Raw genomic sequence first — 17223 nt, 5'->3', positions numbered from 1 at the left:
TAAGAAGTCAAAATCTTTCACTATTAGTCTTTTAATTTCTCAAAAAAATTGACATCAATTGGGTAATGTTGAAGGCGATGGTTTCCCTCATGATAGGCAAAATGACCCCCAAGCTATCATTTCTACCAAAATAAAAGCTATAACCTAAGAAATGGGGATGAAATCTACTAAGCCACATCACAAAATATTGTTCCATATTCTGTCACACTGTAAAAACAAAATGCCACTGGATGACATGGAACACATACAATATGGCTTTCTCTGACAAGGTTTTTCAATATACAAAAAAAAAATCCAGAATTCTCACCACTATGGATTCTTCAATTGCCATTATTTGTGCAATCTGATTTTCTCTGTTTCGCAGCAAGTCGCGGCCTCAACTGTATGGAAAGTAGGCAAAAATATATCACGATAGAGGTCAGCAATTAAGCTGTAATTATACAATGACGGTAAAAAATAGCTTCTATGGAAAGACAAAAGAGATAAGACGTGCCCATAAGGCGGGATTGGAAGAGGAGGGGAATTGACCTACCTACAGGCTACAAATAGTCCACATTCCAATGTTCCTAGAAAATGTAAAACTTAAGTTGATCCTATAAAAAGCCTTGGTGGGTGTTCTAACAACAACAACCAAGCCTTATCCCACTATGTAGGGTTGGCTACATGGATCAAATTACGCTATAATGTTCTATCATAAACCTTATTTAATCGTTGCATAATATGTTTTAATCTTTCACAGTATACAAGCAAAGTACAAACCAAGAAACGCTCACCACAAGATCATTGACTAGTAAGAATTATGCAGTTTAAACATACCATTTCTATATACTTCAGTTGCTTCAGAACCTCATCTGTTTCCACCTCCTGCGGCAAATAAATAAAGAAAGATTGGAATTTAGAATGATCATAATGCAGGACGAAGCAAGATATTGTTCAAAGTTACATCAAATTACACAGGAACAGAAAAGGACAAATGTGCTTGAATTGTAGAAACCAAATCTACCAAATCCTGTCGATGGGATTGAGAGAAAATAGAAAAGAGACTGTTGTCTAAAAGACTAAAACTAAATTGTATTGATGAATAATTTTTTGTTACACATACAGTTCGGGAGCAGCTGTTTATAGGCTATCCAAAAGACTAATTTTGACAAACTGACAGTTGTCAGTTGCAATTGATGTAACCAATTGGGGGTGTTGACTCTAATATCCCCCGCAAGCTCAATTGTGTGGCTACATGGAGTTGAACAAGGTGAGCTGTTTATAGGCTATCCAAAAGACTAATTTTGAAAAACTGACTGTTGTCAGTTACAATTGATGTAACCAATTGGGGGTGTTGACTCTAATATCCCCCGCAAGCTCAATTAAGTGGCTACATGGAGTTGTACAAGGTGAGCTTGTCTCTAAAGACTTCAAATTTAATTGGAGGGTGTCTTGGTCATGATATAACAATGATGGTGGCCGGTCATGTATTGCGAGAATCGTAAAAAGAGGAACTTCTTTTTCTCTTGGGAGTGGATGCTCTAGTCACTATTGTAATGAGCCTAGGCTCTGCTTCATCAGTTTCTAACATAACGTCCTTCAACTCTTCACTCTAAGTCAATCAGAAAGTCAGAGTTCAATATATTTCACCTGAGGTACAGCACAATCAGCATGAGATGGATCCCAATGAAAAGCACAGAAGCACTCCCAGTCATCGGTTTGAACTTCAAATAGTGGAGCCCTGGCAAACAAAAAAGAAAAATTTCAGTGTTTTGAGCACAATCAACGAGAGATTTATTCTTACATTTCACTCATCTTTCACTTTTATACATGGATTGCCTTTCATTAAGAAAGCATCAAAGTCATAAAAAAGGATAATAAAAAAGTTTTGAGATGATAAGTAAAGGGGCAACAAAAACATTTCAATAACGATTATGGGAAACAAAAGATAAACTACATATTATTCTGTGCTACTCAAGAGACAAAGTTCAAATATCCTTGGCAACAGTTCTAAAAAGTTCATTATTGTAACTTTAATTATTGTTGTAAATAGTGTATATTTGTAATTATTAGTAAAATTGAAGTCATTAATTTGACAAGTACTTGTTCTCTAGCATATTCAGCCATGTTTACATTTCCACCTTCTCTTGGTAAGTTTCAATTTTCTTTTGGACTCGATGCTTCAGATACGCCCTGTAACCAATATTAGATACTGGATTCTGGAGCCAATGACTGCATGACACCCTTACCCACAGACTTCTCCACTTATACACCTTGTCCTAGCAACAAGAAAATATCCACAACAGATGGAATCCTTATAACTGCAACAGGTCAAGGAGAGGTCAAAAATAAGCTCATCCATACCCCTACAAAATGTCCTTCATATTCCCATATTGTCCACTAGCCTAATTTTCCTACAAAAACCCGCTAAAGACCTATCATATAATGTCGTTTTTTGACAATGCTTGTGTTTTTCAGGACAAGAATTCGAGGAAAACAATTGGAAATGCTAGAGAATGGAAAGGTCTTTATTACTTGGATAACCAGAATCAACCACCAAATCTTCTCAGCTACAACAACTCAGTTTGGAGTAATCAATAATTATTAAGAGGGTCGGATCCGATAGTGCCAAATATTACTTTAATCATGGGCAGAATTTTTTTTGTCAAAAATACGGTATTGCTTGTGAGTCTTTCTGTGTCAAAATTCACCAACAAAAGGCTTTCTGACTGCATCTTATCTAATTAACATATTATCGTCTAGTACTTGCCTCAAAAAGTCCGTTGGAGGTTCTGTCATTCTTTTATCGTAATGTGGCCACCTCTAGTAACCTTGTTCCCAGGATACTTTGGTGTGTCTTTTGATCTCTAAATCATTCTTAACAGTTTCTCTTATAGTTTTTCTAGATCTTCCTCTACCTCTAGTGATTTGACTATCCTTCATCTTATCTACTAGCCTTGCAACATAATCTATAAGTCTTCTATCTACATGCCCAAACCATCTATGTCGAGTTTCCACCATCTTTTCGAAGATAGGTGGCGCTACCCCAACTCTCTCTCTCTAAGTCTTCTATCTACGCTTATTTTATTCCCGTGTCGGTTCTTTACCGCCCATACAACATCGCCAATCTTACAGATGTACTATAAAACTTTCCCCTCAGTTTGAGCAATACTTCTGAATCATATAAAACACCGGTGGCCTTGCTCCATTTCAACCATCTAACTTGAATTCGATGGTTTACATCTCTTTCTATTTCTACGTTGTTTTGTACTATGGACTCAAATATTCAAACCGTATAACTTGTGGTATGACATAATCTCGAACTTTAACCTCTAAGTTAAAAATACTTCGCATTTTAAACCGAGCTCACCGCCACCACCACTTTATGAGGGCCTACATCTTCCAATTGCTCTTAGGAAAGATGCTAGAAAATGTACCAACAAGCCACCCAATTACTTTGATTTGAACATTTCTCACCTACACAGCCTTCATCACAAACCTAAACATTACTATAACTATACCTACCTCTCTTTCTGAAGCATTGTCTGACAGGAAATGGAAACAAGCCATGGATTTGGAAATTGAAGCACTGGAAAAGAATAGTACTTGGGGGTTGGTATCTCTACCAAATGGAAAGAAACTAGTAGGATGCAGGTGGGTATATATACAGTAAAATACAACGCCTGGAGTGGATTACTTGAAAACATTTGCTCTAGTTGCAAAAATGAATACGGTCAGAGTGATATTATTCCTAGCAGCTAATTGTAATCGGAACCTGCAACAATTTGATTTAAAAAATGCCTTAATACACGGAGAACTTGAAGGAAATATTTACATGGAACTGCCCCTGGATATGGTGAACATAGTGCTGCCAACAACTTTTGTAAGCTAAAAAAGGTGTTATACGGGCTAAAGCAATCACTGTGAATGTAGTTTGGAATATTTACTCTTCAAACAAAGCCAAAGAGGCCATGCTCTATTTATCAAATACTCTGAGTCAGAGGGAGTAACCGTGTTATTGGTGTATGTGGATGATATTATAGTGACAAGTGACGATTAAGAGGGGCAACAATTGTTAATAATTTCTACAATTATTAATAATTTCCCTTTCCCTGATTTAAAAAATAAAAAAAAATGCTACTTTATATGACAACGTTTGACTATGATACTTCCCTGAATACTACTGTAAATTGTCAATTGTAGCACAATGATATAGAATACAAAAGATTTGGTCCTCTCCTTTTGATTCTTCGCAATATTTAGAGTTAGTGATTGATAGGTCAACCTTAAGAAAGTTAGTTAGGAGAAATACGAAAGGGTATCTGATCATTTGTGATAGACGTTGGGCTTTTTGGCATTAAGAGGTGCAGACAGGCCAGGGAACTCTCATATTCTTTCTAATAAAATACCAGAAATGGTATCAGAGCACGTTCCGTTTCTAAGATATATTGGATGCGGTATAGCATAAAAAAGTGTTCATATGTGAGAGACATCTCTGACCTTACAAATCAATTTCGTAGGGATGAGTTAAGCTCAACCCAATTTCTAATATTTAATAACAAAGATACCAATTTATGTCATAATGTTGGGTTTTTCTGTATAGAAATCTGTCTTTTTCAGCACACGTCCATTTTGTTCTTAGAATAATAGGAGATAACCCAAATCCTGCTGAAGACTGTTGAAGTGACTAATTCTGGGAAATTTAGCAGCGTTGAGGACAGAGAAATTGTTGAAGTGACTATTTATCCAGTAATAACATACTTGATGTTAATAAAAGATCCTTTACAGGAAGGTTGGCTAGAGATTTCGTGTAAAAATACTAGTCCAGCTAAGTTGATAATGAGAATATTGCAATCTTTTTGGATTTGATTCCATGGATGTTTATCATTATACACATAAAGGAGGAGCCGTATGAGATGAAAATCTCACGTACGGTTCTGGAACAGAGATTCTTTGAACCGAATGACGAACGTAACGGATGTCGGCTCAATCAACCTGAAGTCTTAACAATAAAATCCCTAATAACCGGCATTCAGCAATAGGAGAACCATCTGACTCAGATGCTTTATCTTAACTGCATTCTAAATGGTTTTTTGGTCTCCTACTTTGCAAAAGCTAATTAGCCTTCCGCCCTTATTGAACCCTTGAGAAATAAACTTGAGTGAATTTTGAATCACACCATTCTACAATTTTTTTTCTTCTTCTGTTCTTGTTTAATAAACAAAGAAGTTTTTAATAGGAAGATCATTCTACAAAAGAAGTTACAAAATCAATCAAGACCAAGAACAATGTCATGTGACATACCTGCGCCATTTTCCACATATAATTTCCCTAGTTTTGTCTATAACCTCCCGGCATTGAAGCCAGTTGCCAATGGAACTGAGTCTAGTTGGATTTCTCATATTCTCTTCCTGCAGAACAAAAAGCCTTTTTTCCATCACTCTGAGGATAAAATTGAAATGTGTCACATATCATAAAGAAAATAATCACAAACTTTACCTGCGGTCTATAAATTTCTGAAGGATTAATTTGCAATGGTTCTGGAAAGTAGTCTTCATCACTGACAGAAAAAACAAAACGATAATCATGGGTTTTAGAATTCGTTTATTTCTGTAAAAGATGTAAAGCTCTTTGTAAATCTGTGTCTTGTGTAGATCACACCACATATATTTATAATAGTATTTACAATCAATGCATTGAATGCTTTAATTACTTAGCACTAACTTGGTAAGTTGTATAGTCTAGAGTTAACAGCAATCAGTCTAGAGAGTTGTATAATTAAAGGAACATCTAAAGATTCTTAACTTTAACAATTTCCTTTCCTATCGAGGCTGACCTTGTATATGAATATCTTGTACATGAATATCTAACCTATGTGTGTCTTGGAATTATTAGCAAACTACATAGTAATATTCTTAAAAGTTAAGGAGCTTGCGATAATACGTCCATGAATTTGTTGACCAAGGTCATACAAAGTAAATACATCATCTATCCACAATTCCACATTAGCACTAAACCATCCTCATATGTTACTTTTGTCGCCCCGTTTATCTACTTTGTCTATGGAAGAAATTAAAGCAGTGTGTAGAGTAAGTGAATAACAATTATTAGAAAATATGATAACATGATAATATGGTATTAAAAAGCATAATATTATGCATTCTTGAGGCCAAGTGAACTGTTTTTAAAAAGGAGAACAAAACAGAATTGAGCATTGATCATAAATATCAGTTTTTGTATGTTACTTTCTCTACAACGAATAGCATCTGGCAATATTTGACTCCTCAATGAACAATTTGTTCACATAAAATATACTTGGTAATAAAGCAATGTAAGAGGGAAGGGAAAAAAAAAAAGAAAAACCTAGTACAATTGATGGGTGTCATACAGATTTTGGTTCGAAACAGTTATGATTAAAACGGAAGTTACCTTTTTACAGGGCCTGACCAGTCAAGGACTGCTGCTTGAAAACCTTTACCAACTCGCACACCAGTCGTATATGGCTCAGTATCTCTCAACATCAACAGTATGGGATTCATTTCATCCTTAACTGAGACAGTTCTAGATTTCCCTATTCCACTGTTGATACGTGGTGGTTTGATAATTGTCTCCTTGAGAAATTTTTGCCTTTTATTAAGACATGAATGACAAAACCACTCATCAATTGGTACTCTTTTCAAACGTGCATTGTAGCAAGATGGATGATACGAGTTTTCGCAATTATCACACAAAAGCATATTCAATGAACTATCCAAATGACCACATATTTTGCATGACCTGGAACAGCAGTTATTAACGGTGGTAACGGCATCTTCAATGGAAACCACATTATCTGTAAGAGTATCTCCTCCAAGAAGTCCATGGCTTCTTAAAATATTAATGCAGAAATCCTTTTCTGTTAATTCTTCCCTTGTGGAGTCCATTACTATTAAACTGGAGGAGGAGCATTCACCAGTGTCATCCATCTCAGTTGCTATGGAATCTGAAACAAGTACCATATTTGACTTTGAAGAGGAACAACTATCATTTACACTGTCAATACCTATTTTTTTCTGTGTGATATCTTTGGCTACTCCATCAAGAAAGACAGAAGGCAGAGTAGGATCTTTGACAATTTCAATTTGATGCTTAACTGGAAAAGCAGCTGTTTGGTCCTCAGCTGATGACAAGTGCAAAGAGGAACTTGTGAATGAAGTAAAATTGGCACTTGTCTGCACATCGGTCGGCCCTAGCTTGAAAAGAGAAGAATTTGATCCCTCGCGTAGCTTTTTTCTCCTGTATACCAAATTAGGTGCAGTGTTTTCAGTCATTATGCTTGCAGTTGATGGTCGACCACAGCTTCTTAGACAGTTTGAGTTGAAAGGATCATCAGCATTCCTATTATCCTCTTCCATTGGTTCAGCTTTTCTACACCAGTCAGCAGGGTACTTGTTGCATTTCAGACAAACCTGACAAGTTTCACCACTAGGCATCCGGTCACGTTGAAAATCTTTCCCATCATCATATACATAACATAGACCAGCTTCAACTGAACTAAGAAGAGAACTTTGTATTAACATAATCACCTGAATTAAACTCAAAGAGAATGTTGTATATTGCTTACAGAGCCCCAAAGATAAAGAGTTCAGATAATGGCGGCATTGTCATATATCAGATTCAAGATTATTGAATCTTTGGAAGCATGTTTGTCAATCTCATCCAGTCAACACACTATAATGGCCACCTGATTTGAAAATAACAAACAAAAATAAAGAAAATAATAAGAATGTAGTGCAAGAGGGCAAATAGATTTGCAATCATAAATAGCTAGAAGCCAATATATTTGCCATTAAACAAAATATAAGACTCAAATTTTTAATTCCTGCAAATTTGTAAAGTTAAAAGTTACAGGATAGAAGCTATCATGAAACAAACTTAAAACCTCAGAGTTGTATTGTATGAGTGTATAACTGAAGAATCAACTTAGGTTATGCTCTTACCATACTGGCTAAGTTGCAATGAATCTGAAAAGTTTGAACACAAATTATAAAAATCACAACAATAATTTGCTCTATTTGTGAAGTCAAAATACAAATTAAATCATAACAAAAGATTCTCAATCAACTATAAGCTTTTCCATAAATGAAAAATCATAAATGAATGTTAATTTTCACAGAAGCAAATGAAATCCAAACTCCATAGATAATGTTGCATAGATGGAAAGTGAATTTCTACAAAATCTCTTCTCTAGTAAGCTGATATGGATAGTAATAACCAAATTTGGTGCTATGAAGAAGTAAAGCTTATTACGTCTTTGTATTGCTAACAACAAGTTCCCTAAATTTACTATGGAGATATGTTCAATAATAATATTTGGATACCCTACATTCCCCAACACTCATTCACTAAGTCATTTTATCTCTATCACTATCTTCCTATCATATCACTCTAGGTATCTCTTTCTCTCTCAAGGTTTATACACCCATATGGGGTGTCCGCCAAACATTTTCCATGTTCGTACGGCCTGCATTGAGCCATTGATACTCGGTTGGAATATGTATTAGTGAAATTTACGTATTGTACGACAACAACCAAGCCTTATCTCACAAAGTGGGGTCGGCTACATGGATCAAACAACTCCATAATGTTTTATCGTAAGCTATATTTCTATCAAACTCATTAATCTCTAGATTTTTCTAGGTCTTCCTATTCCCCTAGTGATCTGACTATCATCAATCTGATCTGCTATCTTTACTACAGAATCCACAGGTCTTCTCTCTATATGCCCAAACCACCTAAGTCTAGTTTCCACCGTCTTTTCTACTACAGGTATTACCCCAATTCTAATCGTATACCGTCTAGTATTACCACACATTCAATGCAACATCATCATGTCTGCTACGGTTATAAAGGATAAGAACGGGTTTGGATCCTCTCTTTGTTTATTCAATAATAATCAAGATATTTTCCTATCCTAATCCTAATCCTAATAGAGAGGGAACAAACCATACAATATATCAAAAGCAAGAAGTTATGAACACCATTACGCTAGGGTTTGAAATAAAAGCAATAATTTCATTTCATATGATGAAACAAATAACAGAAAAATCAGAAAGCGGTCATTGTAACAGTACCTGTGAGATCAGAAAAGTTTGAAGCATCTCTCGAAATCAGTGATGAATGATGTGTGGGTTGCAGAGACTCAAGAGAACGAAGGGGTTTTTGTTAGGAATGAAACGGCGATTCAAGTCTTTTTCCGGTGGGAGTGTGTATTTTGAATAGAATCCAAAAGGTTTTTTTGTTTTTCTTTTTGGTGAGTCTTGATTGTGGTCTCACAAGAAATGTTATGGACACACTTTTGTCATACACTTTTTGCCTCCCCAATTTACTTGAACCTACATTAACCATGTGATTTTAACCCATCAAAGAAAATGTATTAAAAAATGTGTGTTAAAATCTGTGTTGCTGACATTTCTTATTAACTAATATGCTGGTTAGAATTCGGTATTAGACACATTAACAATGTATATCATAAATTGTAAGCGGTTGGTTTACGTAAAAAAACAAAAGATTTTGTCTCTCCGACACACTTTTAAACAAAGGGTCTCATATTAAATTGAATGAGACTCGTGTGAATATTAAGCAAATACTCCCTCTTTCCATATGTATACATCGATTATTCAATAAATTTAAATAGTAAATTGTTTTTTATAAAAAGAATAAAAAAGGTCAATAAAGTGTGTTAAGAGTCCCACATCGGTTAGGAGTTGGCCTGACAATTTGTTTATAAGTGGGGGCAATCCTCACCTCACAAGCCGGTTTTGTGGGGTTGTGTTAGACCCAACCACGATTTCTAATATGGTATCAAAGCCTTTTAACGATTCTTTGGGCCACCTGTTATCAGGTTTCCGTTATCGGGCCACCCGTCATTTATGTTCACGCTTCAGATGTGCAATCCTGAGCGTGAGGGGGTGTGTTAAGAGTCCCACATCGGTTAGGAGTTGGCCTGACAATTTGTTTATAAGTGGGGGCAATCCTCACCTCACAAGCCGGTTTTGTGGGGTTGTGTTAGACCCAACCACGATTTCTAATAAAGTGCATTCAACGGAGTGTGACAAACGGTATGTTATTATGCTTGCACTATTTTTAGACGCGTGTATAGAGCGGAAAATATTTGTGCCGATTTATTTGCTAATTTAGATTGCCTTCAAAAGAGAGATTGTTTGTTAATTATGCTTGCACTATTTTTAGACGCGTGTATAGAGCGGAAAATATTTGTGCCGATTTATTTGCTAATTTAGATTGCCTTCAAAAGAGAGATTGTTTGTTAATATGTGGAAGTGCGATTTTAGGATGGAAGAAATAAGTTTTCTGTTTGTTAATATGTGGAAGTGCGATTTTAGGATGGAAGAAATAAGTTTTCTGTTTGTTAATATGTGGAAGTGCGATTTTAGGATGGAAGAAATAAGTTTTCTTAGTCATGTGAGTTCGAAAGATGAAATCACAGTCGATCAATCAAAGATATAAGTTTTTCAACTATTGAAAACGTCAAAAAAAGTTGAGGAAATAAAAAATTCTTGGGTGTAGCATACTGCTATATATCAAAGATTCATCGAAGAATTCTCTAAACTTCATTTCTTTTGACTCGTTTCATATTTACATGGTACTTTTTTTGTAATATTTTATATAGTTTACAAGTGACATATATCACTTCCTTTCAAAAAAAAAAAGTGACATATATCACTTCCCTAAAAAAAAAAGTGACATATATCACTAAATCAAAATTAGTTCGTTATTTTGCTTAGTTTTCATCCCTTAAATTAAGTTACGTGATTTCTTTAAAATAACATCTCTGACAAAATCATACATGCAATCAGTAAAGAGGATTGTTTTACCAAAAAAAAAAAAAAGTAAAGAGGATTGTTTTTCTATATTGTTATGACAAAACTTTCACATGTAAAACTTAGTAGGCTTAAGTGCAGTTTTACCCCCTATTTTGGTTGAATTTGGATTTTGCCCCCCCTATTTTAAAATTCGGAATTTTACCCCCCCTATTTTGATTGATTCTGGATATTGCCTCCCCTATTTTAAAACTCGGAATTTTACCCCCCCTGTTTTATGTTTTTCAGGATTTTTCCCCCTCCCCCTGTTTTATCCACATAATTAATTATTTATATTAAGTTTTTTAATAAATAAATATAAAACCAGAAAAATACTAAAAAAAAGAATAAAAAATACTAGAAAAAAATGCATAAAACTAGTATGATCTCTAAAAATAAAATAAACTAGTATGAAAATACATGAAAATAGCAAATATTTAGAGGTGCAAACTAGTTTTTTTCATGTATTTTTAATTGAATTTTTCTTGTATTTTCTATTTTTTTGGTTTTTATTTTTGCCTTTTCTTGTTTTTTTTTTTTACCGAATTAATATTTTCTAATCGTTTCTTTGTTTTTCTAGTATTTTTTGGTTCTTTATTTTAAAAATAGGGGGGCAAAATCTTGAAAAACGTAAAACTGAGGGGGTAAAATTCCGAGTTTTAAAATAAGGGGGGCAAAATTCAGATTCAATCAAAATAGAGGGGGTAAAATTCCGAGTTTTAAAATAAGGGGGGCAAAATCCAAATTCAATCAAAATAGGGGGGGTGAAACTGCATTTAAGCCAACTTCGTATTATATGATGGCATAATATCTATATTATTATTACTCGGAAGGAGAACAACACACCCAAAGTTCAGAATTGCAGTTCCTGCAGTTGATAATTCAACTTGCAATATAGAACAAGAGAGTGATATTACAAAGTTACAAAGTTGATTATAAAGGATGAAGCTCTCATAGCATATAATTTTTGCTTGTAGACATTGAATAAAACTCTACAAGATATTTGTAACATTTTTTTTTTTAAATAGTTTAGTGAGCTAGAAATTCACCTTTATAAGATGAATAAGTGAAGTGTTCGGGATTTGAACTTTAATCCATACATATATTATACAACATCTCTATCAACTGAACTTAACTCACGGGACGATATTTATAGCACTTTATACATGCATTTGATGATCTTAAATTCAAGGGTCATGATGGCTTAGCCTCACACTCACCTAATTACACATCAGTTTTGCATACGGCCAATTAAATTATAAATACACATCAATTAAAATAGGGTGTGGGTGCTGTTATTTACAGCGGAAAGATTTTCAGAGCGCCTCGCGAATTTAAAATGATAATTGGATCTTCTTTTGCATAAATGATAATCGTGAATAATTCGCTAAGAATTATCTCACGAAATACAACATTATCCATTAAAATAACTAAAAGTTAAAATTTGTAAAAGTATATCACTTTCGTGATTCACATTTGTCTTAATCTAACATTCTTGTGTCATTTATCATATTTCCTCATAATAGTAAGATCAACAACAATACATATATGGTTTTGAAATAATAAAAAAAATACAATTCAAATTTGATTTTTTTTTTCATCAAATGAGAACACACACCCTTTCAACTTTGTAACAATTTCGACATAGGTAATCAACCATCAGAGTCACCCTTAAAATTGAACGAGACCCTTTGTTGGTAAAATGAGGAAAGTAGTGAAATACAATCATCACACCGTAAATTGTGTACACCAACACGCTCACCATCTTGCATCTTTGATCATATGAACACGGGATCGGGCGTTCCCCCTAGCCCCATGTGAAAAGCTAAAATTTTCTTGTTTGAGATTTTAACATATTTTTATTATTACTGTTACATTTTTTTTAAGGGTCATGTTAACCAGTGCCCCCGGGGCACTGGTTAAGGAAGTTAAAAGGGAAAGTTTTAAATTAAAAATGTCAGTTTTTATACTTTTATGACCTTGAATGCACAAGTTCTAAGGTAACATTACTACATTTGGCTTCCTTAACCAGTGCCCCTGTGCCCCGGGAGCACTGGTTAACATTTTCCTTTTTTTAAATAATTATTACTGTTATTGTTGTTGTTATTTCAATGTAAAAAAATCATGGGTTGCATGTGAAGATTAGTTGTGAGAGTCTCTACAAGAATTTCTCCTTCATTTCTGTTTGAATAAAATTGAATTGTGTTTGTACGTTCACTTTTGCCCGTATTCCTCACCTTCAAGTATTTAGCATGCGTCTCACAACATGTTGATTTGTCATAACTAAAATGTTTATCTAACACTGAGAAATAACTTAGGGTTAAATAAGTAAATGGTCTCTTTAAATATACCAACATTTGATATTGGTCCCTCTAAAATATTCTTTAGTCTTTTGGTCCCTCTAAAAAAAATTATCTATGAAATTAGTCTCTACTCTACATTGAGTGTCCCTCTAAAAAAAATTATCTATGAAATTAGTCTATGCTCTACATTGAGTATTACACTAGAGCAGTGATTTAGAGGGACCAAAAGCCTAAAGAATATTTTAGGGGGACTAAAATCAAATTTTAGTATATTTAGGAGGGCTATTTATTTATTTAACCCAATAACTGATGAAAGTTGTTTTTAGCATCAAACAAGATAAGTATTTGTGTATCGTCTCCACAGGGAATAGTGCGTTATCAAGGACAGTTTAACATCAATTATCATTCCAAGTATTAAGAGTACTTGTTTGTTTGAATTGAAATGTAACTAGCTAAACTAATTGCAAAAAGTAAAAGTTGAGATAAATAAGGATTGAAACTTGTTAGGAGTAGAGTTCCTTAACCAAGCGTCACACGTAACTTAATGATCCATACGAATTCTAGCTTTATAAACAACATTATCACAATCAATTCTAAACTATCCTTCGTGTCCAAAGTGATATAATTAACTCTAAGGTATCGTTTAAACATTCGTGTCCAAATCCCTTAAACGATAACAAAGTCGATCAAATAACCTAATCGACCGTGTCCAGCCTGATTAAGTATCCGAAAGCATTTAACTCTTGATTATGATGATTATCACAAGATTAACAAAGATGTCAAGTAAGTTAACCTAAGATATATTGCTACTATAGCTCTAGATTCAAGAGTTTGTGTCCAAAGCATCTAGAATCTCATTGAAAGCATTAACACAAGAATAACAACAATATTGAATATAAATTGCAAGAACCATATATTGCAAGATCAAAAGATTACATGTTTAGCAAGGGTCAAGTACCTCTCATCCCAACAAAGGGTATTTAGCTACACATCATCATGGAAGCCTTGCAAGGATGGATTGAAAAGGAAGGATTCATTACACTTGTGATGTCTCAACTAAGGAATAATAATCCAACTTCCAAAATCACTCTCACTCTATATGATCTCCCCTATTTCTCTCTATGAAATTACAATAAAAAGCTAAGCTAAAAATGAGAGAAAAGGATCCTCAAAAATATCTAAGATGATCCCAACATAATAATCTTCAAAGAATAGCAAGTGGGCCATTTATAGAGGTCTGCTCTGCCTGAGGTCGCAGCTGCGAGCTACACCACTCGCAGATGCGAGTTGAGAAAATACAAAGGATCCAGAGAGATACGTTATTGGCGTATCTGGTCAAACCGCCCTTACTGTAACACCCCGTTTTCCCAACGTAAAAATTTCATAAACAAATCAGAGTTTTTCAACTTTAAACGGAATGCTACACTTCTTAAAAATTCATAAACTGAATAAATAACAATTTATTCTTCAAAATCATTTAACATAAGTAATTCAAAACTTCGCAGCGGAAATTAGTTCAACAATAAAAATAATCTTTGGCACAAGGGCCTCCATATAAAATTTCATAAAACTTAATTCAACATCAATTCTTGAAAGATTCATAAAGTAATACGTAAGGAACAGAAAGTAAAGACATAATCCCATCCCGTTACGTATCAGAGCACCTAAGACACACTTGTGAGGAGTCCACTCACGACCGCAACTAATCCTGGTTACCTGCAAGTTACCCATACGAAGAGCAACATTTCCAATCAGAGGGGTGAGATTTCTCAAACAATAATATAAAGCATATAAATCATATAAAGTACATTCAACAACTTAAACATCTTATAATTCATTAATCATATCTAACAACTTAAACTTTCTTAACTAGTGTCACTATTCTTCCTATATTAGTCATATACTTCATCTTATATTATCAATAATATCACATACATCATCACATATCATCATTAGTAAACATGTAGCATCATATCATAAATCACATAGCATCATACCATAAATCACATAGCATCTTATCATAAATCACATAACATCTTATCATAAACAACTTCATAATCAATCATCATAAGCAACTTCGTAATCAATCATCATACACATCATAATCATGCATCATCTTAAGCATCATAATCATTCATAAAGCACTTCATTAATAGCTCATCAACTTGACATCTTAACATCTTAACATCTCGATAACTTGACATCTTAACAACTTGACCTGACAATGCATCTAGACTCGACTATGCAACTCTTAACGTCTTAAACCATCTTTGATCATCATGAAAATGCAAATGCATGTGGTACCATTTTAGGGCATAAGCCCTCATCATCGTGGTTGAGCATAAATATACTCCTAGGGCATAAGCCCTCATCGTCGTGGTTGAGCAAAAGCTCCATCGTCGTGGTTGAGCAAAAAGCTCCATCGTCGTGGTTGAGCAAAAGCTCCATCGTCGTGGTTGAGCAAAAGCTCCAGGGCATGAGCCCTCATCTTTAAATGAGTATGCATGGACTCAACATCTTACGTCTTAGAAACTTCATGAACATCTATGACATCTTAACAACTTGACGACTTCATAACGACTCGACGACTTAACAACTCTTATCATCTTAACGTCTTAACATCTTGACAACATATGGATCACATAAATAATTCATGTCATATCATAATATAACAATATCAAATGATAATAAACAACATCTTAAAACATCATATTCATCAATCATAAACAACTTCATATAACATCGTATTTAAACATCAACAATAATTCACTATGTATCTTTGTAAAAACATAATAAATTATGCACAACATATTTTCATGTCAAACAAAAGCTACTGGAAAGATATCACAAATATCAACAACTTTCATGTTTACAACAAAGATCAATTCAAAACAGAAACATATGAACAAAACGCAAAAACATGAAACAGAGAATGTTGTCACCGTACAATTTTGCAAAGACCTCCCTGTAGTATTTTAATCATAACTCAAAGACCAAACATAATTTTCACGTCAAACCAAAGCCACTAGAAATCTAACAAAATTATCTAAAACTTTCATGTTTACGCCTAAGACCAGTTCTGTACCGATCAGTACCAGTTTTTATTTTAAATTCGGAAAAGTTGTGCTGAAAGTCCATAAAAATTCACTGTGACCTACGTGCAGTAATTTGACCATAACTCAAGTTCTATAAATCCTATTGACGTGAGACCAATGGCATTAGAAAGCTAACATCCATACCTACAACTTTTGTGTTTACACCTAAGGCCAATTCCGCACCGATCAATACAGGTTTTAATATCAAAATTCGGGTAGAATGCAGATTTTCTCCAAGTTTCACCTAATCTCATGGTTCTAACCTCAAAACTACTTCCAATAATCATCCTATGGATTATCTAAGGTCTGTACACAATTTCTACATCAATTCAACAAGTTTTCATCATCTAAATCATCAAATCTCTCTCAAAACCCTAATTCTCAAATTCTCACAAACTCTCCCCAACTTGTTAGATGTAATCTAATGATTTAACAACTTAATATTAATGCAAGATAGTCTCACCCTCACCTTAGATTAATTCCTGAATCAGCGGCAGCGTTCTTCTTTCCTAAGGTCTTCTCCTCTTCTCTTGACTTTTCTCTCCTCTTCTCTTCTTTCTTGTTCTCCTCTTTTCCAAAAAGCGGTTTCCGGTAAACTCTTTCTAACCTAAGCTTCTCTATTTATAATACTAAACGCTCTTCCTAAATCTATTTTGGCCCAACAACTTATTCTTCTTTCTATTCTAACCCCCTTCTTATTTCTCTTACACCTCAAAACTACTCTATTCCTCATAATCTTATTTATTTCTAAATTAAATATATCTCTCCCCCACTTAATAATAATAATACACCAATAACAAACATATCTCTAACAAATAACAAATATATTTCTACACCAAATAACAAATATATCTATAACAAATAACAAATATATTTCTACACCAAATAACAAATATATCTATAACAAATAACAATTATATTTCTACACCAAATAACAAATATATCTATAACAAATAACAATTATATTTCTACACCAAATAACAATTA

The 17223-nt window shown here is 34.0% G+C and overlaps 1 protein-coding gene across 4 annotated transcripts; it reads right to left on the bottom strand.

Moving 5' to 3' along the window:
* On the bottom strand, positions 1-9286 carry LOC146941981 (RING/FYVE/PHD zinc finger superfamily protein). Of its 4 annotated transcripts, XM_085755921.1 has the most exons (9): positions 9093-9286; positions 7959-7982; positions 7545-7702; positions 6409-7427; positions 5479-5539; positions 5284-5390; positions 1630-1720; positions 817-864; positions 1-380 (listed from the first exon to the last, which is right to left on the bottom strand). In XM_085755921.1, exons 4-9 carry the CDS (start codon positions 7371-7373, stop codon positions 321-323), a joined length of 1332 nt encoding a protein of 443 aa, XP_085612047.1. In that variant the 5' UTR covers positions 7374-7427; positions 7545-7702; positions 7959-7982; positions 9093-9286; the 3' UTR covers positions 1-320. The 4 variants fall into 4 exon arrangements, with proteins under 4 accessions (XP_085612047.1, XP_085612045.1, XP_085612046.1 ...); XM_085755919.1 differs by having other exon boundaries at positions 6409-7702; XM_085755920.1 differs by lacking the exon at positions 7959-7982.
* Positions 9287-17223: the final 7937 nt, after the last annotated feature.

The sequence above is a fragment of the Medicago sativa genome, chromosome 3 (genome assembly GCF_051527215.1).
Source record: "Medicago sativa cultivar Bolivia chromosome 3, Bolivia_mono, whole genome shotgun sequence".
NCBI lineage: Eukaryota > Viridiplantae > Streptophyta > Magnoliopsida > Fabales > Fabaceae > Medicago > Medicago sativa.
Note: the sequence above shows the minus strand (reverse complement) of the source record. Positions and strands in the feature narration are given on the sequence as shown.

What these genes read in the sequence shown, in the direction of transcription:
- LOC146941981 (XM_085755919.1), bottom strand. Translation starts at nt 7,538, where the DNA reads ATGTTAATACAAAGTTCTCTTCTTAGTTCAGTTGAAGCTGGTCTATGT. An exon ending in CAGAAATTTATAGACCGCAG is followed by an intron (nt 5,391 to 5,478) that starts GTAAAGTTTGTG and finishes TTTGTTCTGCAG; the next exon opens with GAAGAGAATATGAGAAATCC. An exon ending in AACTGAAGTATATAGAAATG is followed by an intron (nt 381 to 816) that starts GTATGTTTAAAC and finishes CTTTCCATACAG; the next exon opens with TTGAGGCCGCGACTTGCTGC.